The sequence below is a fragment of the Scyliorhinus torazame genome, chromosome 7 (assembly GCF_047496885.1).
Source record: "Scyliorhinus torazame isolate Kashiwa2021f chromosome 7, sScyTor2.1, whole genome shotgun sequence".
NCBI lineage: Eukaryota > Metazoa > Chordata > Chondrichthyes > Carcharhiniformes > Scyliorhinidae > Scyliorhinus > Scyliorhinus torazame.
Window position 1 is genome coordinate 79,426,569 of NC_092713.1, and position 24,261 is coordinate 79,450,829.

The window sequence follows — 24,261 nt, forward strand, 5'->3', positions numbered from 1 at the left end:
TCCACTCTGTCTATGCCCCTCATAATTTTGTATACCTCTATCAGGTCTCCCCTCAACCTCCTTCGTTCCAGTGAGAACAAACCGAGTTTATTCAACCGCTCCTCATAGCTAATGCCCTCCATACCAGGCAACATTCTGGTAAATCTCTTCTGCACCCTCTCTAAAGCCTCCACATCCTTCTGGTAGTGTGGCGACCAGAATTGAACACTATACTCCAAGTGTGGCCTAACTAAGGTTCTACACAGCTGCAACATGACTTGCCAATTCTTATACTCAATGCCCCGGCCAATGAAGGCAAGCATGCCGTATGCCTTCTTGACTACCTTCTCCACCTGTGTTGCCCCTTTCAATGACCTGTGGACCTGTACTCCTAGATCTCTTTGACTTTCAATACTCTTGAGGGTTCTACCATTCACTGTATATTCCCTACCTGCATTAGACCTTCCAAAATGCATTACCTCACATTTGTCCGGATTAAACTCCATCTGCCATCTCTCCGCCCAAGTCTCCAGACAATCTAAATCCTGCTGTATCCTCCGACAGTCCTCATCGCTATCCGCAATTCCACCAACCTTTGTGTCGTCTGCAAACTTACTAATCAGACCAGTTACATTTTCCTCCAAATCATTTATATATATACTACAAAGAGCAAAGGTCCCAGCACTGATCCCTGTGGAACACCACTGGTCACAGCCCTCCAATTAGAAAAGCATCCCTCCATTGCTACCTCTGCCTTCTATGGCCTAGCCAGTTCTGTATCCACCTTGCCAGCTCACCCCTGATCCTGTGTGACTTCACCTTTTGTACTAGTCTACCATGAGGGACCTTGTCAAAGGCCTTACTGAAGTCCATATAGACAACATCCACTGCCCTACCTGCATCAATCATCTTAGTGACCTCCTCGAAAAACTCTATCAAGTTAGTGAGACACGACCTCGCCTTCACAAAACCATGCTGCCTCTCACTAATACGTCCATTTGCTTCCAAATGGGAGTAGATCCTGTCTCGAAGAATTCTCTCCAGTAATTTCCCTACCACTGAAGTAAGGCTCACCGGCCTGTAGTTCCCTCGATTATCCTTGCTACCCTTCTTAAACAGAGGAACAACATTGGCTATTCTCCAGTCCTCCGGGACATCCCCTGAAGAGAGTGAGGATCCAAAGATTTCTGTCAAGGCCTCAGCAATTTCCTCTCCAGCCTCCTTCAGTATTCTGGGTAGATCCCATCAGGCCCTGGGGACTTATCTACCTTAATATTTTTTAAGACACCCAACACCTCGTCTTTTTGGATCTCAATGTGACCCAGGCTATCTACACCCCCTTCTCCAGACTCAACATCTACCAATTCCTTCTCTTTGGTGAATACTGATGCAAAGTATTCATTTAGTACCTCGCCCATTTCCTCTGGCTCCACACATAGATTCCCTTGCCTATCCTTCAGTGGGCCAACCCTTTCCCTGGCTACCCTCTTGCTTTTTATGTACGTGTAAAAAGCCTTGGGATTTTCCTTAACCCTATTTGCCAATGACAAGTATCATGTATATGAAGATGATGGAGGGCGATGAAGTGCATCTGTTTCAAGGTGGCCAGTGATAGCACATTGCAACTGAGCTGAACTTCTGTAATTAAATCAATGATCTAACAGCTGCCCCGATAAAACCATAACTTTTGCCCATGGTATTGACTAACCATCCTGACTCAATGTTGTTAAACGAAGAGTCAACTAGGGATTGGGATTTTTTGCATTGTACTCCAAACAATGCTGCAAACCAATGGTCCTGATGAATGTGAACCGTGCAAGCATTTTGACTTGGTTAAACTCCAGTTGTGTTCTTCTGGGGATGTGAGAATCATACAGTGCTGATTATTGTCAACCTGCCCTTTGGTTCTATGGCCTTTGGGTAAATGATGCATGTCCACAAGGAAAAGAACATGTATTCCATATCAGACAATCAGTCTGATTTCATTTAGACCCTCATGTCAAAAGCAAACTGACGTAAGGGTATCAATCCTTTAACCTGATAATATTTCAAAATACTAAAGCTTTGTGAAAACCCAATAAATCATTTGTATTCTTTAGTTAACTTTGAATGTTTGCTTTACTCAGATTCAGCGACTTCTGAGCACGCAGCAATGTGGTGTTGCAACTCCTGTGACGCATTGCTCTTCAAAAAGTATCGGCATTTCTAATGCCTCACCGCAGCCAGTGGGATTTGTTGCTATGGAAACTCCGACATCTGGAATTCACATGAAAAAAAGTGTTAGCATCGCCGTAAGCACAGGTGAGAAGCAGAATATCCAGCATTTGAACTGAATAGTACAATTTTTTTTGAATTTGAATATTTAAACAGAAATGTATAAGCAATTTTTATTAATTCTTTGAGAAATGCTATATCGTTTGTGTGTGTACTAATCAAACTTGGAGCACTTTTTGTTTTGTAACTTAAAAATTATTGAGTCCACCAGGCTTGCAACAAGTTTAAATGTGTCTACTGTGTCTCAAATGGTATCAGGAGAAAGAAATCCTTATTCTGAAATAAGAACAGAAAATGTTGGGAATACTCGACTCTGGCAGCATCTTTGGGAAGAGAAGATCGAGATAGCATTTCAGGTCTGTGACCTTTCATCAGAACTGGGGAAAGTTAGCAGTACAATAGGTTTTGAGCAGGTGAAAGGGGAAACAGTGGGAAGAGGAAAATGGTGGATCTGTGGATAGAATGGAGGGCAGGAGGGATTAAATGATAGAAGGGAATTATGATGCAAGGCCAAAGGGAGTAGTAATGGGATAAGTGAAGAAACAGAAGATGTGTGCAGAGGAGATATGAATGGTAGGATCCCGAACATCACCTTCAAAAAGTCAAATTAGAGGAAAACAAGAAAGAAAAAAACCTAAAACAAATTAAAATATGGGAGTGGGGAGGTAACAGACTAAAATTGTTAATCATTGTTGAGTCAAGATGGCTGTAAAGTGCCCAGTCAAAAGATGAGATGCAGACCGTTAAAGTTTTCATTGGATTACTGTGGCAGGCCAAGAACAGAAAGCTCTGAGGTGGGAGCAAGGTGGAGAATTACAATGACGGGGGACGAGAGCTTGGTTGCACTTGCAAAATGGATGGTGGTGTTTTGCAAAGTACTCATTCAGTCTGTGTTGTGTTTGGTCTCTCACATGTGAGCAGTGAATATAGTAATATTCTAAACTGAAATATAAGTAAATCATTGTTTCATCTGAAGGACTGTTGGCACCTTGGACGGTGCAACGGGAACAGGTGTTGCATCTTCTACGCTGGCATGGAAATCTGCCCTAGGGAAAGGAGGGGATGTTAGAGGTGACAGGTGTGGACCACTGTATTCGGTCCCTTTGGAATGCTGAAAGGGGAGGAAAAAAATCATGTTGGAGTGGTCAGAAATGACAGAACATGATCCATTGAATACAGAGGCTGCTGGAGTCATGACATGATCCGTTGAATACTGAGGCTGGTGCAGCAGAGTGGGAAATGGTCAGGTGGGGTGGGGGGGGTGGCCGGTGGGTGGGGAGATGGGGACAGATGATGGAGGAAGCCACAACCTTTTGAGAAGCAGTCGAGAATGAGGGCTTCTTTGGTTCTCCGGGCATGCCAGACCCTCGCCGCCACCTCTAGCAGGTCCAGGGGTTTAGGGTCTGGGTTCCGGTGCCCAGAGGTCACTGCTGTGCATATGCAGGGAGTATTGGATGGCACCCTGAGGGATGGCAGGGAATGTGAGCGTCGGGTAGGCTTGGGTGATCAGAGGGTACCGGGGTGAAAGCTGTAGTTGGTTGTCAGTCCCTCACCTTCTCCAATTCCTTACAGATATTACATTATATCTTGGACCCTGCGGAAGCTGGTTTGTCGGTGGTGTTGGCAGTCCAGGGGCCAAACTTCGGAGAAGGCAGCGGCAGCAGCGACGACAAAGGCTCGAGGCGGTGGCCCATGTGCAGGGCCCCACCCCACACCCTGACTACCTGGCCGCCCATCAGGCCAGGAGGTATCCAGAGGGGGAGGCCAGCAACGACCCACTGTGTACAGGCGTTGCTAGTCCTTTGAAAAGATTACCAACAGCATGTCCTGTGCGATGCTAGTCTCAGCAAGGGGACGATGCAACACCTGTGCCATACGGACTTGGCACCATGAAGAGGAGGATACCCGCTCTGGGTGGCCACCAAGGTCACTGCAGCCCTGAACATTTAAGCCTCAGAATCATTCCAGGGCTCGAGCGGGGACTTGTGTGGCGTACCTAAACCAACAGGCCACAAGTCACCGATGTCCCGGGCAGCAGGACTCTCTGTGATCGCCGGGATGCCTCTGCTCCAGGAGGTAATAGAAGGCATGCACGTTACAATGCGTGCACTGGGCTGTCGGGTTTGCCCTACATTAACAGGAAGGGATTCCGCTCCCCAAACGTCCAACTTGTATGCGACCACCACCTCAAGATCATGCATGTATGTTCACGCTTCTCCGGGAGTGTGTTTGACAGCTACTTCCTGCGGCAGTCAGAGTTCCCCGGCATAGAACCTGGCTGGTACGAATGCTGGTGACCGATGCGGAGACCTGATATAATGAGGCCCATGTGGCCACCTGGGATGTCATTGAGCGGTGCATCGGACTGCTTAAAATGCGGTTCTGATGCCTAGGTCGCTCTGGTGGTGTTCTGCAATAGCCCCCCCCCCAGGAGGATCGCCTGCTTTGTGGTGGTCTGCTGTGCCCTCCACAAACTGGCACAGCAGCGGGGCAACTTGCTAGAGGAGGAACATTCGGCCACCCCGAGAAGGTGGATGAGGAGGCGCTGGGCCAAGAAGGGCTGAAGGACGAGCCAGGGGAAGATCAGCCGAAGGGTGGAGGACAGGTGGTTGCGAGGGTCCAGCATGCCCGGGGGACCAGTGAGGCCCTCATCCCCTCATAGGCCGTGGCATCATCTGGAATCCCACCTCCCCGACTATTTCCCCACCCTCCCAATTGCCCTGTTCCACCCTCCCAAGGTCTGTGTTACATCACTTTAGGGTGATGGGCCTGTGTCGGCACTGTCAGCGGGTCAATATAAAAGGCAGGAGGGTGGTGATAACCTGCTGTGAGTTGAATTCTGGTGCCGTGCCATAGTCTGTCTGCTGTGAGCCGCTCACACCCATCACCTGCTCATAGTATGCCTTTGGGCGGGGTGAGGAGGTGGGCAGGTCTAGTAGCAGGGAGCCTGGGGGGCCGCGGGAGGGCAGAGGTTAACAGGGGAGGAGGTTGAAAGCCTTCCCACAGTGCGGAATAATGTAAGAGGCTTCACATGTCTCAGGTGTAGCGTGTTTTAATGTTGTACAATTGTGACTCTAACTGTCCCTGGCCCCTGATGTGCCGGCCACCTTTCTCTTACTCCACCCCCTCCGCCCTCTTAAGTGATCCTCTTTTCTGCTTAGTCCTCCATGCTCTGCCACTATGTCTAGCTGTTCCCCCACAACCGGAGGTGAGAGCAGTTGCTGATTACTGCATCCTGTGGCCTTTGCTGCCCCTGGCGCATGTCCTCTGGAGGGCCCCATCTGACTTGGTGGTGGCGCATGCCTTGCAGTGCCATCCTGTTCCACAAGCTGACCCCAAGATACGCCTTTGTTGGGGGGTCGGACTCAGGAGAGCTGCTGACCACTGTCGATCCTCGTAGGGAGGATCCGGGTCGGTTTCCAGCACTCCGAACTCCCAATCGGTGTCTGTAGAGCCCCGTGGGTCACCTCGGATGGAGGATCAGCTGGATTGAGCTCCGATATCCCTGCGTCATCTGGGTCTGCCAGCCCTGGCGGCTCCCCAATGTCTGCACTATGGTGTCAGCTTAGCGATGCCCCCCTGTGACCGGGCCACGCTCTGCAGTGCCTCGCCAACGTTAACTCCGGAGGCAACCCCCACATGCCCTGGCACCGCCCCCTCCCCATCTGGGACATGCTCCGCAGCACCTCAGCAATACCCACCTGAGACTGGGACATGCTTCGCAGGGCCTCGGAAAGGTCCACCTGCGTCAGGGACACGTCCCCCAGCGCCTCGGACATGCTTTCGAGGCACTCCGCCATGGCCGTCACTGACTGAGCAACACCACTTAAATGATGCTAGCATCGTGCTCCAGTCTCTCCATTGCGGTCGCCACGCGAACAGTGTTGGCCTCAGTGCCACACATCGCTGGCGCAATCACCGGTGCAATCTCCTGCGCCTGTAGCCTTTGGGTCACCTCCAATTTGTTATGGACCCTCTGGAGTGTTGGTGACATCCCCTTCAGAATCTCACGGCCACACCCTATCGACTGCATCAGCCCCAGGTTAGCCTGGTCCTGAGGCTCAGCTGTTCTCCCTGTTCTTTTGGGGAGCAGGGGGGGTGGGCTCTGGATGGGCTGGCGCCATCGGATGGCGATCCTGTGGGAGAATGGACATGTGGTCAGTGGGAGGGAAGGATCATCATCCTGGCATGAACAACTCAAATGTGACAGGGCATCTGGGTGGGCGCCGGTGAATATACCCCTCTGCGGCGGTGGCCAATCTGTACTTCGGTGATTGATCTGGGTGACGCTACTCCTTGTCACACACTCCGCATTGGTGGCTGTTGCCACTGACCCCAGGCAGCACTGGCTGCCCTGTGGCTTACCCTCCAAGCCACTTAGCGAGGGGGAGGGAGGGGGGGTGGGCGGGCAAAGAGAGACACAGGGCATCTACCGTGTCCATCGGTCTGGCCATGTCGGCATCCCCGAATCGTGGAGCTGGTCTATGTGGTGGCACGATTGCGTGCTGACAGGGCTTTGCTCTGCGGGATCGGATAAAGTGCTGCTCAGCCTTGTTAGCGGGGAGCTGCCGAGTACGGTCCCAGCGAATCAGCCGATAGGGCAGTCATTTACGGCGTAAAGGCATGGGCTGTCAGTAAGTGCCTTAATTAACATTAGATACAGTGACGGCCTTGCCAGGTTGACTGTCGGGAAACACTCGGCATTTCCTGCTCGCTACCACACTTTGAAACTTTTTTGTTTGATTACGCCCCTCATGGGCAGCACGGTAGCATTGTGGATAGCACAATTGCTTCACAGCTCCAGGGTCCCAGTTCGATTACCGGCTTGGGTCACTGTCTGTGCGGAGTCTGCACATCCTCCCCGTGTGTGCGTGGGTTTCCTCCGGGTGCTCCGGTTTCCTCCCACAGTCCAAAGATGTGCAGGTTAGGTGGATTGGCCATGATAAATTGCCCTTCGTGTCCAAAATTGCCCTTAGTATTGGGTGGGGTTACTGGGTTATGGGGATAGGGTGGAAGTGTTGACCTTGGGTGAGGTGCTCTTTCCAAGAGCCGGTGCAGACTCGATGGGCCGAATGGCCTCCTTCTGCACTGTAAATGCTATGTTTGTATTTACTATTATGTAGGAAACATTTTGACTCCAAAGAACTATAGCAATGTCACTTAAGATGAGAGAACCAACAATCTGGCACCTCTGCGGAAAGCTCTCCATGGCTGCTTTGCCTGCCAGTTATTGTTGAGGTTTGGATATGAATTTACATCTGTAAAGTCTACCAAAAAATAAGCTTCTGACCACTGATTGAAATGAGTATTGCTTTGTTTTTTAATATGTGATATTCTTCAGATTACAAAATACTGCTCACTGTATCTGAGAAGTATGATGTTTCCAAAATACTCTAATAGCTTGGTGCATACAGTTCTAGTTGTTATTACATAAGGATCCGGAGGTGCACCTTAGTGCAACAATCCCCATAGAGACTGTGCCTTAGAATTTCCAATGAATGGTTGGAAGGATCACATGACAAGACTTCCCGTTTTAAGATTTTTACTGCAACAAACTGTTGACTAAACATTATTTTTTGTAGGCAACTTAAACTCTAAACTACAGAAAGGTTTCCACTGTTTAACTTTTAAAACAACTGAAAACCCCACCATGATTATACTTTACGTTGCTCCTTCAGTTGGTGGTTAATTTTTCCAGAATCAGTCCAAAACTATTCTCCGCTGCTGATTGCCTCCTCTCTCAGCTGAGTAACCTCTTATCCCTGTACTGACTTTCATAGTGAGGGTTTCCCTGGAGACTTTTTTCTCTTGCCAAAGCTAGGCAAATCATCCATTCATTTATATACTGTTTAAAAATTCAGCCAGTTTTTTTTTAAAAGGAAATGTGAATAGTTGGCTTTTGACAAAAAAAATCCTTAACTTTCAACAAATGCACATTACAGCTGCATAATAACAATTCTATAGTTTAATATTCCATTCAAGTTTTTGTACATTTATACTAAAGGTAAAGTCGCCATAGTCCCAGATGACCGTAGTCTGCTTTCCCCTTTGAAAGGGAGAGCTGACCGATGGTGATTTAACCTGACGATCACCACACCTCAGGTGAGATGCAAAGTTGAGAAGGTGGGCCTTCATGAATAACATTTTATAGGAGTGCCAGTAAACTATACCATTATCAAAGAGATCCCTTGTATTTCACAGTCCTGGTATTACCTGTTGTTTAATATGTTATAAAGCCACCTTCCTGAGAGAACTTACTGGGCCAAAAGCTCAGTGGCAATTGCAAGCATCCCTAGTATTTTTGGGTATAGAGTAAAGGCCACCACAATTATAATGTAGCTGACTGCGTAAGACACTGGGAGCTTGTGTACAAAATAGACAATACACACTTAATTCTACTGGTACTCGCCTGCAGCTAGTAGCTTTTGACTGACCGCTATTGCCTGTAAATATGGCACCTTGCACTTCCATTCTGCTGTTAGTAAATGACCACAACAATGAGTTGACCTCGATGCATGGAGCCCTTGAGCAGTGGCACTGTGCTGGGGGATTTCGTTATCTGTCTTTTTATGTACGCTAGTCTAATCTAGAGATCCTAAACCCAAAACATGAATAAATGAACTTAACTGGCACTTTGAATGTGCTTCACTACTACATTAGAGGTGCTGTTAAATCAAGACCAAGTCTGCTTGCTCTAATAATTCATATGAACAATAATGATCCAGTAGCACATTTTAAAAAGAGGGCATTCTCGTAATATCTTATTAACATGACTTAATTATTCTTTCTTAGGTGCCAGTTTGTTTTGGTGCCCGCCTGAGGAACAAGAGGTGCATCAATCTGTACCCAACCTAAAGCTGAATGATTCTGAATTATCTAATGAAGAAATGGCTCTCTCTCTTAAAACTGAGGACACCAGTCACACCAGTATTGCCTCTTCCCTGAATGAAGTGGACATACACAGCTTTGTGGAGAACAGTCAGGGCACAACAGAAAGTTCTGATCAAGCTGCTGTTGTACAAAAGTAAGACTATAATAAATTGAAATAATTGAAAATAACTTTCAAACATAGAATATCATTTTGCATCAGAAGGAAATTGAGCAATTAAAAAAATTTGAATGCAGGTCGATTAAATTTACATTTAACACTATTGATAGATTAAAACTGCAGTTCGACATAAAGGATAAAGATGATCTGGATATCTGGATCTACCTACAGTTGAGCAGAGCACATGTAAAAGCAATTCTGATGCCTTTTTAAAGCGACAATAGTAAGTGATTTCCATGACTGTGCTCCACTGTAGACTTGGGGGATTGGACAGGAGGATTTTAAAACCGAGTTTATGGTTGCTTTTTTGTACTTCTCTTTCTAGATTTGCTGTTGTACAAATGTTTTAATCTAATTGGTATAAACTTAAGCTTTGAATAGATGATCTCCATTTTTGTCACTGAACAGCTATGAACGTGTAGTTGGGAAACGTATAGTGTAACAAAAGCAGAGAGGCAGCCTTCCGTCTCACAAGACGATGGTTTGCTCTGTGGTCAACTGTGTTAAGCATTGCCTGGTATGGCTCAGAATCCCAATCTGTTATGGAATTCACTGTTGCATTTGCTGCGGAGGAAGACACTGGGCTGAGAAGGCGTCTGATTCATTTTCATTTCTGTCGTCCCTTCTAATGCCTTCCAAACAATCAGCCTGCAGAGGTCACGGCTGTTAGCAACTGTCTCAAAATTGTCAGTGTCAGTGTTTGCCATCTTCATATCTTTCTTGCAGGTCCTTAAAGCAGATTTATTGACATTCAGGAAGTAGTGACCACACTGATCAGTCAGTAGTTTTGTAGTTGTTTCCATTATCTACTGCAAATGCAAATATCCTTTATTGTGTACCTCCTAGATGTGTTAAACAATTGCTCAATTGTAATTCAAGAATTCCTACATAGACCACCAGAGCTAGACTAGATTTGTCTGTAGTCTTGAACTAGATGCTATGAGCAAGCGAAGGAAGAAAACAGCCAATGGATCAACTTATTTGGTGCAATAGTCTTTTCTACAGCTTAAATGCTGATATACTCCACAACTGAGAGGTCCTCTCTCTGCTTTGCTGTTGGCTTTAGACACTGCAAATACATCTAACAGGTAGAGCAGAAACTGAAGTATGAAATGTTTGCCTTTCATTAGAAATCGTGATTGGTGTTAACTACAAGGTGCTTGTGCGCTCTGCTTTCGATTATTGGAAAACTGTACAAGTAGTAATCCTATCCAGATGTGGTAGTGACTGTTGCAGAAGACTCCGAGCATCATGATTCATTTTGTTTTTGGCCTTGCGCTTCTTGGATGCTCTAATTGGACAAAAACCTCAATGGTTTACAATTTTTTATAAAACTGAATAGTTCAATCACAATTATTAAGCTATGACTGTTCAAAAAGTGTCGCCATTTTGATATTTTGGTTGGCAGGGGGAAAGATAGACACTGAAATTATGAAGTTGCAGAAACCATACTTTGATGGTGCATTTGTGAAGTGACCTTAAAAAGTCACCAGTCTATGGCAACTATTGTCTCTACAAAGGTTTTAGCACAGGAAAGGTTATTTTGCCCTTGTCTGGGCTGCACTTGGATTTCTCAGACTTTCCAGTGGTAGGGAAACCAATTTGCCTTGTCTTTTCAATTTTATCAATTTAAAAACTTCTGCCTCCCTCATGCAAGTGCATGATGTTACCACTATGTGGCAGCATTTTGAAGCTGGCCTTGTTTCCATTTAGTTTGCATGTATCCAGAATCTTTCTGTACATTGATATGAATAAACTTTCAATTTCATTGCCCTTTAGCTGTTCACCTGAGTGTGCAAAAAATTGCTGGGACCTTCATATCACTTTTCAGAGCCCCGTGCTGGGAGAGAGTGCAAGTACATACCTGCAAAGTAGCCCATCAGATGTACCACATCATATAGATAATAAAGAAACAGAAAAAAATGATGGCCATATCACTGAATCACATAATAACTCCCCATTACAAGATGAACAAAGGTTTTACCAGAATTTAATGGTAAGTGTTCAGTTATATTTTAATTCTGTTTCTATGCTGCATTTCATGGGAATTTGTTTGCAGAATTTATGGATATTTTTCCTTCGTGTTTTCCTTTCCTTCCAATGGTATAATCACTGATGTTGGAAAGTCTAAAATTGCCAGTAAGACTCCTGGTATCCAAGTGAGTAAGTAGTTAATTACCCAATATCTAATAATTTATGTGATCCAAGACCGTATGTGCAGGCAGTTATCCAACTAAGAGCCTGATACTGTCCTTTCCCAAGGGCCAGCAGCAGTTATGTTAATCAGTCAGGAATGGGAGCTCTGATTTTAGTAAAGCAGCGTAGTAAAATTCAGTGTATAATTATTAAAGTTTGTGTATTTATAGATCAATATAAAATCCGTACGTATGAAAATCTGAGTTTTTAAAATAACATTTTTGCTAAGCACTTTATGTACTCCTGTGGGTTTCAGCCAACTCTCCATATTCCTTGTTGACAGAAATCCTGGTCAAACCGCTCACCTCCAAAGCCCACCCACACATTGTATTCAGCCCCTCTTCTCAGCCGCTCTCCCTCCACTCACTCATCAGCCCTTCTTGACGTATTTCACCTACGCACACCCATGTACATGCAATCCCGCTGCCACACCTTGCCCTTTTGGCCTAGTTACTGCTGCTGGCAAAGCGAGAGCTGCTGTGCTGGGATAAGGAACCTGTATTACAGGGAACACGAGCAGAAGCACAGTTTGAAATGGTCACTCGTCTTCCTAGCTCAGCCGCTTGAAACCTCCCCCACACACATGCGCACTCTCACGGTTTTTCCCGCACTCGGTCAGTGACTTTGTTGCACTTACTGGCCTCTGCCTATGCCAATTCAGTGCACAAACATGCTCACTCGAACTTGCAGCTAAAAGTGGTCTCTGATGTTAACGGATTAAAGGTTGCTTAGGGCTCACTGTCTGCCCCATGCTGTTTGATAGCATTGGTCCAGTGTTTTACTGCCAGAGCCTTTGTACTACTCCGTCTCCTCTCCATGTTTGACATTGCTGCTTGGAAGAGGGGCAGCTCGTGACCCCAAAAAAGTACCTCTGTGATTCCATTTTTTATTGGAAAAATTATACTTTATTCACAAAATATCTGAAAAAACATTTCAAAATGACATCACAGTGTAATAACATTCAGGTTTTCTACATAGATCATGTTGCACTCTTGGGGTGCTTTAGTGCAGTCAAAGAAACCATTACAGACATTTCTAGGAGATCATTTCAGCTGGTACAAAGGTATTTAAGTTGTCTACATAGATAAAGTTGCACTCCAAGTGCTTCAAAACAATTGTGATACATGTAATATCCACTGTATACAATAAATGCGAGTCATACAGCCTGAGGGATTCTATACAATTCCCCTCCCCTCGGTGGACTATGGCTGAAAGGGCGTAGATAGCAACCTTTCCCCATTGCACTTCTGCAGCAGCTGCCCCAAGCTTCAATGCATCCCCAGCACATAGTCCTGGGGTTTGGAATGTGCCAGTCTGCAACACTCAGCCGGAGGCAACTCTTTGCAATAAAAGACTGATACGTTTTGGGAAGACCAAAGAGCATCTTTCACCGAGTTGATGATCCTCCAGCAACATCTGATATTTGTTTCTGTGTGCGTCCCTGGGAACAGCCCATAGAGCACAGAGTCCTGCATCATGGAGTTGCTCAGAATGACCACACCAAAACCACTTCATCTCTCTCCAGGCCATCTTTGCAAAGACACATTCCATAAGGAGATGGACAACAGTATTTTCCCCACCATAGCCCCCTCGAGGGCAACGTGCGGATGGTATAGGACTCTGAGCGTATAGGAAGGATCTGATGAGGAGGACCTTTCTCGCTATCAGCCAAGCTAGGTTTTGTTTGAAAGTTCTGGTGATGAAGCATTCTGCCAAATGACTTTTGACAGTCTGCTTAGAGAACCATCTGATTGGATCCACAGTCTGCTTTGAGAACCATCCGATTGGATCCACAAACTCCTTTTCCTGTAGTACCTCTAGGACAGGCATTGTCAAACTCGGGGGCGCGACCCACGGGTGGGTCACGGGAGGGCCGCTCCCGATCGCGCAAATCCGCGCGCAACAGCCGCAGCAGCAGGCTTTTAATAATGCCAGCTGCGAGCGGCCTTCAAAATGGCCAGGAACAGATAAAAGAAATTCGGCCACACTGCACATGTGTGCCCGATCATCGCTGCGCCGGCGTGGGTCGCGAAGGTCGGCCGGCGTGAGACGCGAAGGTTGGGCGGTTGGTAAAAATGGGTCCCCAGAAAAAAAGTTTGAAAAACACTGCTCTAGGACATGCCTGCTGGATTTGTGGTCAAAGGTGTTTCCCTGGATAAACTTTTCCACAAGGGACAGGTGGTACAGTAGGGGCCGACTACTTGGAGCATTCTGTGGCAACATTCATCGTCCGACCCAACCTTCGCAACACTTGGGCAAGTAGGACCGCAACATTTGGTGTCTTATCGAGGATCTATGCACAGCTTGATGCAGCCACACTGTGGCCCCATCGCAACCCACAGTTTGGGAGCCCCTACTGTAAGCTTCTTGCAGGTTAGATTTACCCTCAGAATTTTTGTGACTTCCTTAAAGTGAGGGTGGCTTTGCTTCCATCCAAGTGGAATCCTTCACAGTTTGGTACAAGAGGCATTGTGCTTCCCTAATTTTGTCGTTTTTGGCAATTCAAAGATATTGCATTCGGATAAAGTTTAATTTTGCTTACATGTAGTTATGCAAACTGAGTTAATTCGAAAATAGGCCCATATAATTTGATCCATAATTTCTGTCTGCAAACCAATAATGGACTGAATGCCTGAATTCTGCCTCAGAGGTGCTTGACAGATACTATTGTTGGACTAATTTGGAAAATGACACAAATGTAAACTGGGCTGACTGTTTCAGTACCTCTTCCTAGCTAAAATGTCTGCATGATAAAAGTATTATAGCAAAGGAAGGATGCCATTAGTTTAGTATTAGGAAAACAAAGGCAATTTTAAGGGATTTATATTTGTATTGGTAAACCTTAGAAATAAGGTATAGTTTTAAGTGTATTTACTGTAATGTTACTGTGCCTGGAAGAGTAAAATCCATATTTAGATTCATGCCAGACAAAGGAGTTTGTATGTGTGTGGTTGGTTAAGTTCCAACTGTGTCTAAGTGTTCTGGGAGAAGGCTATGGCGTGAAGAATAAATAAGCCAGCAGGCAATGCGGGCATTGCTTATCAACTGGAGGCCTTTGTAATTTTAAAAAGCTTCTAAGTTTTATCTGGATCTATTGCAATTGGAGACATGACATCAGTGAGTAAACAAATCTCAACTCTGCCAGGGGAAGCTCGACACGATGGCCGCTGCGGAGAGACCGGCTTTCCATGCTTTCAGGCTCTGAAAGAGTCATGCAGACTTAACGTTAGCTGTGTTCCATCTCCACAGATGCTGAGAATTTCCAGCATTTCCTGTTTTTGCTTCAGATTCCAGCATCTGCAGTATTTTGCTTTTATCTTAGGCATCCTAGAGTACCAGTTTCTGTCCAGGTGACCATGGGAATTGGGACAGAAAGAGTTTCTTAAGATGACTGAAGTTGAGAGAACAGAGACCAAGGTATTGTTCAGAACAATTCAAGGAAGAGTAAAAAAAAGTGTTCTGAGTTGAGACATTGCAGCAACAAGATTTAAAGTGGGACAACAGACTTCAGAAGTAAATCAACAGCTGATGGCATTTTGAGAGCCTGGAAATCGATGGTTACAGCAATTGTGAACAGCTTGTCTACCAGTCAAGACAAATAAATCCAGAAAGAGAAGTTGAAGCTTCTCGACGGGCTGTTAGAAGTGGAGCGGAAGCTTTGTTTAAAAGTGTCATTTGGAAAACTGGGACTGTATTTCAGAATGCAAACTGCTAACATTATTGTGGACAAAAAGTTTAAAGCATACTTTTTTTTTTGGAATGGTGTTTGGAAACTCTCATGACAACCATCTGGGAGATTTTGAGGAGAAATCCACAGAAATCCCTGTGTTAACCTTAAAATCTGTGTGTAATTGTGAAGCTCAAGGGGAGTAAAGGAGTATTGTATTATAATCCAATTTTTCCATCTTTAATTAATGTTTTTTCTTGTTGTCAAAACTAATTAGCGGTCTCTTCCTCCACGTTTTATTCAAAGAATGTAAAGGTTATGGGGCTAGATTATCCGCTGTCTGGATTCTCCGTTGTGCCGGCAGCCCACCTACACCCAGGTATTTCCTGACGGCGTGGGGCTGCCCACAATGGGAAGACCCATGAGCCAGCTGGCGAGACATAGACGGCGGGATTTATTTATTAACCAGAAAACTGGTGCAGCGGGACGGAGAATCCTGCCCCCAGTCTTTTGAGCTAGGGTTCCATTCTGGGATCTACCCACCCAATTATATCATCAACTAGGATTATAAAAGTAGAAATTGCCACAAAAATATGCATGCAGTTTGTAAAACTGATAACACAATTAGCAGATTTAAATAAATGTTTGTTTATTTTCTACAAGGGCCAGGTGAACCAGCTATTAGAATCTTCCCCTGCAAAACAAAACCAGGGAACTGAGAATAAAGATGCTGAATCGGAAGCCTCTGTGCAGCTCACTGACAATAGGAACAAACGCTCTGAACACCAGACTCGTCAAAAGGAAGATAATGATGTCCTGAGCGCAACCCTGAGACAACTGAAGAAAATGGGAGTGAAAATTGATCTTGAATCTTCCAGTATGACCAAGACCAAAAGCAAAGTTGAAAATGCAAGGTATTGATAAACTAATGTGACATTGAAGAAACTATGTTTCAAAATCACTTGCTTTTTCTTAGACCTTTTTAGATAATGTCATCTCTTTTCAAGGTAAGAATCACACGGCTGCCAATTTGGAGAAATTTCAACAGTAAGAGTAATTAAAAAATAATTGACTTCAGAATATTCCTATTTAAACCACTTCCCACCAGGGAACAGTAGCCTAAAGGAAAGACTAGGTTAGCAGATGAACACTACGGACATGCTCTCAGCCCCTACCCACAAGGATTGCATTTGCTCAGTTAGATAGACTTGTTTGAATGGGGTCAAAAATAACTTAACTTGGTGGAATTTTCATATCCTTTCCTCTGGAATGTGATATGTTAGCAATGGTTTATTAATCAATTATTACGAGTTGTCCAAAGAAGCTGATGGTGGGCTGCTGCTTGAACCACTATACTCCTGGTGATAGTGAATTCAGATGGAATTCCAGAATTTCAACAGGAATAATCAAGGAGAAACAATACATGTTTAATTCAGGATAATGGTATAATTGGTGACTGTTACCTTGCTGTTTGCCTTTCTAATTTGTAGAAATTACAGCACTGGGAGCTTCTAGCACTTTGGATAACTTTGTTGCAGTTTAACCTGTGAACTAAAGTCGCAATGCAGGGGGATTTTCACAGTAACTTCATTGCAGGGGTCATGTACGCCTATTTGTGACAATAAAGATTATTATTAGTGGAGGGAATGGGTATTTAGTCGAGTGGCAGGCACCAACCAAGAGGAATTGCTCTGTCCTGGATAGTAAAGATTTGTTAGTGTGTTGGCTTGTTCATTCAGATAATAGCAAGTAATCCACCACATACTTGAGCAATGTAGATGTTTGAGCAGCTTTTATGGTGTCAGGGAAGTTGGGCACTTGACTCAATTCCCAGGCATTTGAAGCTGAAGCGATTGTAAGGCTGGTGCTGTTTTGTGTTTAATGGTGACCAAGATGCGATGATTGAGCCTTTTCTGGTTGAAAGTTGGTATAGACTGTACTATGTGCTCCAAATTTTCACTTGTCAACCCAAGCCTGGCTGATATCCAGGTTCTGCTGACGTGGACTACTTTGCTATGTGAAGACTTTTGTACTGTGATGAGCACGAAAGAATAATCAACATATATCCCCCATAACCGTCCTTGTTGATTGAACTGAGGAACTCTGAACGCTGTCCTGGACCATGACTTGTCAATCTTGACATCTTGCTGTGTTAAGAATGACTCTAGTCATTGGAAGTTTTGCCCCTTGACCACATTGGTAGTCTTGATTTGACGAACTCCAATAGATACTGTGCTTTTAATCTTGTATCGAATACAGTAGGCTGGATTCTCCATTTCTGAGACGACTAAGTGTTGACGCCAACGGAGAATCCGTGGACTTTTACGACAAAAACCGGTGCCGCACCTGAATAAATTCCGTTACTGCTGAGGGGCTAGCGCCGGTGCTACGTGGAACACACTCGATTCCACTAAAAAATGGTGTAAGATTCGCAGGCTCCGTGATCGAAACTCGGGAGGCTGACAAGCTGCAACCGCACATACACATTACACTCCCTGCACACACTTACCCAGCCAAAACGATGGCACTGGTTGTGCTGGAGCACACCCATACAGCTAATGGGTCAGCTGGGGCCAGAGGGAACCCAGGGGGGTGCCCTGGGGCAACACCTATATGACCCGCGGCACCAGGTTCAAAGCGGGTCGTCAGCAATGTGCGCAGCTGCATGGCTGCCTTGCCGGCTGCGGCAATGGTGCTCCGTGTCCGTTCACCCTGATGCCACGGCCCACCTCCTGGCCACACCCACTAGTCTTTTCTCCCCCCCCCCCCGGCCAGCGTCACAACTGTCAGCAGACAATGCCCATGTTGGATGCTTTCTCTACGTCCTCTCTCTCGGCAGCCGCCACGCCGGTTTCAGGATTAAACACACGTGAACTGTGCCTTCAGGATCTCGGCCCATCAGAGGCGGAGGATCGAGGAAGCCCTGAAGACTACCGGATCGGGCCCGCGAATGATATGAAAATGGTGCCTACTGTATGTGCGGAGTGAAACGCATTGATGCCGTTTTCGAGGAAGAATCACGATTTGGTGTCAAATCGGCACCTGCTGCGATTTTGGCGTTGCAGGCTATTCTCTGCCAAATCGCATTTCCTGATTTTTGGCGTCAGCTAACCGAGAATCCCGCCCAGCATGTCTCCCTGTATTTGTTCACTTGGTAGCTTTTTGATCTGGGTTGAGTTGTGTGTTCAAACCCCAAAAGCACTTGTTCATAATTCAGCCTGATTATAGCAAAGGGAGTGCTGAAAATGGTGCTGACCTCCAGGTTCCATCTGCCTTTTCAGGCCGACTGTCAAAGAGCAGGGAGATTTTCTCCTTGACAAACATTCCTTCCTCTTCCAACATTGTAGATTAACTGTTTGTGCAATGTCACTGGTGCAAAATGTATTTTGCATTTGCTTGCATATGGCCACAAAAAACTTTGCACCTTCAAAGATCTAATAAAGCATCACATCTCTGGAAATATTACCAGTTGACGTGCATAGCAATGTGATGCAGAATGTTTTTAATAAATGTGTGTATAGTATATGCATTTGTAACTTTTTTTTCTTGTTTTTAGCACATTGGCTCGCATAAACCCTGAAGCAGTTATCCCAAGATTGAACTACATGTCCTTTGTCAATGTTGGCACAAGTGGACTTGGGGATTGTGGAGCTGACCTCAGCATGGAGGCCAATGCTATAGCTCTGAAGTACCTGAATGATGCTCAGCTCTCCCAAATGTCTCTCCGACATGGTGGTAACTGTGAATCAACATCCCTAAGTAGTCTGTTAGAATTGAGCGCAGACAGAAGCATGGTAGGCCTGAGCCTGATTTCACCCAATAACATGTCGTTTGCTACACGTAAATACATGAGGAGATATGGACTTGTGGAGGATGTCCACAGCAGTGAAGAAGAGGAAGATTTGTCAGGTACTATCATACAGCCCATAAAATCGGATTCAGAAAGTCTCTCTGTGGGAAAAGAAAGGTCTGAAAAAGTGGTTGAGGTCCAGATTAAGAACCACTGTACCTTGGAATCTTTCTCCAAGAGTGATGGAAACATTCTAAAAAACATTACCAATGAGGTTGCTTCCTCAAAACCGCAGAGTAAGGACACACGGGCCCAAGATTGTCAGCAGATTCAAAATAATCCAAAACCCAAAATTAATATGTTTGCTGAAGAAATATGTTATGCCCAGCACCCTGAAAAGGAAAATGGAATTGAAAGAGCTGAGGATTTTTCCAAGAAATTGAGGCCAAATGCTTCTGAGAAACAAAAGTTTACAAAAAGCCGTGATGTAGTGGGTAACATTCTAGATGTGAATCGACTCCGACAGTTACCCAAACTGTTTTAACTAACTGGACTGTTTGTGACTCTTTCAAAAGCCAAGAATTCCCCAAGATATGTACAAGCTATTTTGTAGACACCAGTTTTTGTACAAATATTCTCAAATTTACTATTCTAACGTGTTCTAGTGTACGTCAGGTTAAATATTCAACACAGATGGCCAGAAAATGTACAATGACAAAATCACAGGTTATCAACTGGCAACTACAATACAGCTCAAAGTCCTTTGTAAATATATACAACTAATGTTATAATTTTGTTCATATAAATTATGGCTTTTTTGTTTACTTGGTAGAAACCTGTGAAGTATGACTGTCTTGGGATTATAATCAATGGGTAAATATAGTTATGCATAGCTTTTTATTGGCTCTGGTCAGTAATGCACAATCAATTACAACAACCAAATGAAAGGCTGGTAGTTTATATTTAGAAGTGAGCTTGTTTGTTTGGTAGTTGATAATCTGGCATTCTGAATAGTCACTTTTTTGTTCTCTAATGTGACCAATGGAGAACAAACTGAGAAGTAATTAGTCTACTTCTTGAGGTGCGTGCTTCCAAAATTTCATGAAAGGCTGTAATGTTTTGCTCTGTCAGTACTTTTTAACAAATAGTTTTCAGATATTGCTGAATTGAAAGCTAGAAATTCATATTTGCAAAGGTAATGTGAAATATCAGAGTACTTGCTAATGTAGTACAAGTGTTATTTCATGAAGGGAAGGGTTTGATGAGTTGACATCGAGGCAGGTATGACTGAAGTATGTTTCAGGTAGGAAAATGATGCCAGCTGATAAAAATGGCATTAATGGAGCAGCGGAGGAAATTGTGGTTGACTGTTCAATTTTTCATAAGTACTGTGCTCTTCTCCACTAATCCAAATTTGGCAGTGATTGCATTCTTGATATTTTTGGCTAAAACCTTGGAACTAAAGTTTACAGAAATTCAGGGATATGTGTGTGTGTGTGCGTGTTTTTAACATTCCTGTGTGAGGTGTTTATCAGTGTTTCCATTTAAGATTTGTGCTTTTGGTCAATTTATCATACAGAGCCAATGGATTAATTCTTATTTTTCTGTGATTTCTGCACAGTTGTTTTTGTTTATTCAATCACTGGATTTTTGTGAACAATTTATAAATAAAATATATGCACAATTTCTACATGTTGTTAATTGTTCATTTGTATAAGCATTGTTCTCCACAATCAAAATCTATAATAATCATTATTTCCCAGTGCATTTTGTTTGTAATTGAACTTTGTGCACATTTTTGCCCTAAACCAATCAATGTTTTATTTAAGTATAATTTGTTGAGTGTTTAGCAGTTACTATTTTAGCAGAGGCACATTGAGTTTCAGTTGTACATGAAACATTTGGTAAACATAATTTACCCAAACTGAAGCCTAAATTTCACTGCTTTAGCCAACATTAAGCATCATAAACTGGTTTAGTAACTGACTCTTACAGGAAACACATAAAACAGAGGGAGACCAGATGGTCTGCTCCTCCTATTTCTTGTGCTCAAGGACAGGGGGTGTACAGTGTGGCAGAGGAAGGATGTTCAACATTTGAGATGGTGCATCAGGAGACCGAGGCCCTGAAAGTACATAGATTTCAGAGAGCCATCCTTCCAAAACATTCACTACCATTCATTCAGCTTTTATAAGAAAGCTGTTTTCTGTGCAATAGTAATTTTTGAGTGTATTAGACTGCCTGCCAGAGAGCGACATACAGGTCAACAATGGTAGAAGCGTACAATAAAAGCTGAGTTCTGGCACATGACATTGACATTTTGCAGTCAACCAAGAAGCATAGAAAGATCAGAAAATTACAGCACAGGAACAGACCCTTGGCCTTCCAAGCCTTTGCTGATCGTGTTGCCTTAACTTTAAAAAAAAAACTTCTGCCCTTACTCAATCTGTATCCCTCTTTCCTCCCTATTCATGTGCCCATCCAGATGCCTCTTAAATGTGCTAATGTGCCTGCTTCCATCACATCTTCTGGCAGCGTGTTCTAGGCACCCACCACTCTGTGAAAAACTTACCCCGCACATCTCCCTTAAACTTTCCCCATCTCACCTTGAACCTGTGCCCTTTGTAATTGACACTTCCACCCTTGGAAAAAGCCTCTGACTATTCACCCTGTCTATACCTCTCATAATTGTGTAGACCTCTATCAGGTCTCCCCTCAGCCTCCATCTTTCCAGTGGAAATAATCCTAGTTTATTCAACCTCTCATAGCCAATGCCCTTGAGACCAGGCAACATCCTGGTGAACCTTCTTTGCGCTCTCTCCAAAGCTTCCACGTCCTTCTGATAATGTGGTGACCAGAACTGCAAGCATGTGGTTATTTAACTGATATTGCCCTTGGCTCTACTTGCAGTAGCCTGAGGCATCAGTAGTAGCATCGCTCAGGAGTGACTACAGTCGAGCAGCTCCTGTGCTCCATCTCCTGCACCTTGGATAGGCTAAGACACCCAAATGGATATGGTGTTCATTCATATCATGGGTTTCCTAAAGTATACTATTCCACAGATCAATGGGAATGCTGAGTTGTAGTCCCATAACCAGGACCGTTATTCAATGAGATGGAACAACGTATCTCAATGATGGTACATCTGCAGTCACCACTCACACAAGCAATATCTGTCCAGATGCTAGAAAGTCTGCGATTCTCCGTTGTGTCGGCAGCTCTAGAAAATAGGGGTCGCCTTCTTCTCCTCTAGCTTTTATCCACTTATGTTGAAAAATTCCCACGGAAATCCAACTTAAAAGTCGTTAAAAGACCACTAAGAGCAGGAGCTGCTAAATGTGTGTCCGTTCACTCTGGTCGCCACCGGAAGTCCAACTTGTAGCTGAATGTTAGTACAGTTGTGGACAAAAGTGAAGAAGGAATTTTATTTTCTGAAAGGATGAAAGGCATAGTTTTCTTGAAGACTGGGAGGAAAATGAAGATATCTTGCATCTGTAATTTTGAATTTAAAGCATCTTCAAGTTAATCAAAGAATTTACTTCAGACGAAAGAGAAAATGCTGGAAAATCTCAGCAGGTCTGGCAGCATCTGTCGGGAGAGAAGAGCTAACGTTTCGAGTCCAATGACTCTTTGTCGAAGCTAACAGTCCGAGAATGTGGAGAATATATATGCTGTGGAGTGAGAATGAAAGATTAGTCATAGCCACAGAACCCCAGGGAATCCGGATGCTAATAGCCACAGAAACCAAGGGAAAAGAGTGCTAATGGCAGTCCCCAGAGAGGACAAAAGGTGTAAGAGGCCAAACAGCAGAGAAACTAACATCAGAGGCTAAACTGTGACAGATGGAGATGTGGGGGAGGGGAAGGGGGAAGCAAAAGGGAGAAGGGGTAAGGAAAGGTGGATAAGATTGGGGGGTGTGGGGGTTAAATATACATAAAGAAAGAAATGGTAAGAGACAGTTGAAATGAAATGGGATGAAAACAAATGGGTTGAGGTGGGGTAGAGCTAATCATCTGAAGTTGTTGAATTCGATGTTGAGGCCGGAAGGCTGTAGCGAGCCGAACTGGAAGATGAGATGTTGTCCCTCCAGTTTGCGTTGAGCTTCACTGGAACGTTGCAGCAGGCCAAGGACAAACATGTGGGCATGGGAGCAGGGTCTTTTGTTAAAATGGCAAGCAACAGGAAGGTCCGGGTCCCGAATGCGCACAGACTGAAGATCAGCAAAGCGATCACCCAGTCTGCATTTGGTCTCTCCGATATAGAGGAGACCACATTGGGAGCAGCGAATGCAATAGACCAGATTGGAAGAGGTGCAAGTGAAACGCTGCTTAACCTGGAATGAGTGTTTTGGGCCTGGGATGTTAAGCATGGAAGAGGTAAAGGGGCAGGTGTTACACCTTCTGCAATTGCATGGGAGGTGCCATGGGTGATGGGAGAGATACTGGGTATGGTGGAGGAGTGGACTAGATTATCTCGGAGGGAATGGTCTCTGCGGAATGCTGAAATAGGAAGTGAAGGGAAGATGTGTTTGGTGGTGGCATCACGCTGAAGTTGGTGAAAATGGCGGAGGATTATGCTTTGCATACGGAGACTGAGGGGATGAAATGTGAGGACTAGGGGGACTCTAACCTTGTTCTGGGAGGGAGGAGAGGGGAGTGGGTGAGAGTAGTGGCGCGGGACATAGACCGCACACTATTGAGGGCCCTGTCAACAACTGTAGGTGGGAAATCACGGTTGAGGGAGAAGGAACACATTTTCTAAGCACCATTTTGGAAAGTGGCATCGTTGGAACAAATGTGACGGACGCAAAGGAATTGAGAGAAAGGGATGGAGTCCTTACAGGGTGTAGGGTGTGAAGAGCTGTCACTTTCAAAAATGGTGCTTCGAAAATCTTATCCACCTTTCCTTACCCCTTCTCCCCTTTGCTTCCCCCTTAACCTCACCCCACATCTCCATCTGTCACAGTTTAGCCTCTGATGTTAGTCTCTCTGCTGTTTGGCCTCTCACACCTTTTATTCTCTTTGGGGACTGCCGTTAGCACTCTTTCCCCTTGGTTGCTGTGGCCATTAGCACCCCATTTCCCTGGGTTTCTGTGGCTATGATTCATCTTTCATTCTCACTCCACAGTATAAATATTCCCCACATTCTCTGTCTGTTAGCTTTGACAAAGAGTCATTGGACTCGAAGGTTAGCTCTTTTCTCTCCCTACAGATGCTGCCAGACCTGCTGAGATTTTCCAGCATTTTCTTTTTCGTTTCAGATTCCAGCATCCGCAGTAATTTGCTTTTATCCAGAATTTACTTCAGA

At 44.7% G+C, this 24,261-nt stretch overlaps 1 protein-coding gene across 1 annotated transcript in view; it reads left to right on the forward strand.

Annotated features, from left to right (window-relative positions):
* stil (STIL centriolar assembly protein) overlaps positions 1–20,644 on the forward strand; it is a 92,044-nt gene extending 71,400 nt beyond the window's left edge. Inside the window, exons 12-16 of the mRNA XM_072510943.1 lie at positions 2,106–2,280; positions 9,046–9,277; positions 11,081–11,297; positions 15,828–16,078; positions 18,721–20,644. Of these exons, the coding sequence (XP_072367044.1) occupies positions 2,106–2,280; positions 9,046–9,277; positions 11,081–11,297; positions 15,828–16,078; positions 18,721–19,498 (1,653 nt within the window). The 3' untranslated portion in view covers positions 19,499–20,644. The remainder of the gene's footprint in view (positions 1–2,105; positions 2,281–9,045; positions 9,278–11,080; positions 11,298–15,827; positions 16,079–18,720) is intronic.
* Positions 20,645–24,261: the final 3,617 nt, after the last annotated feature.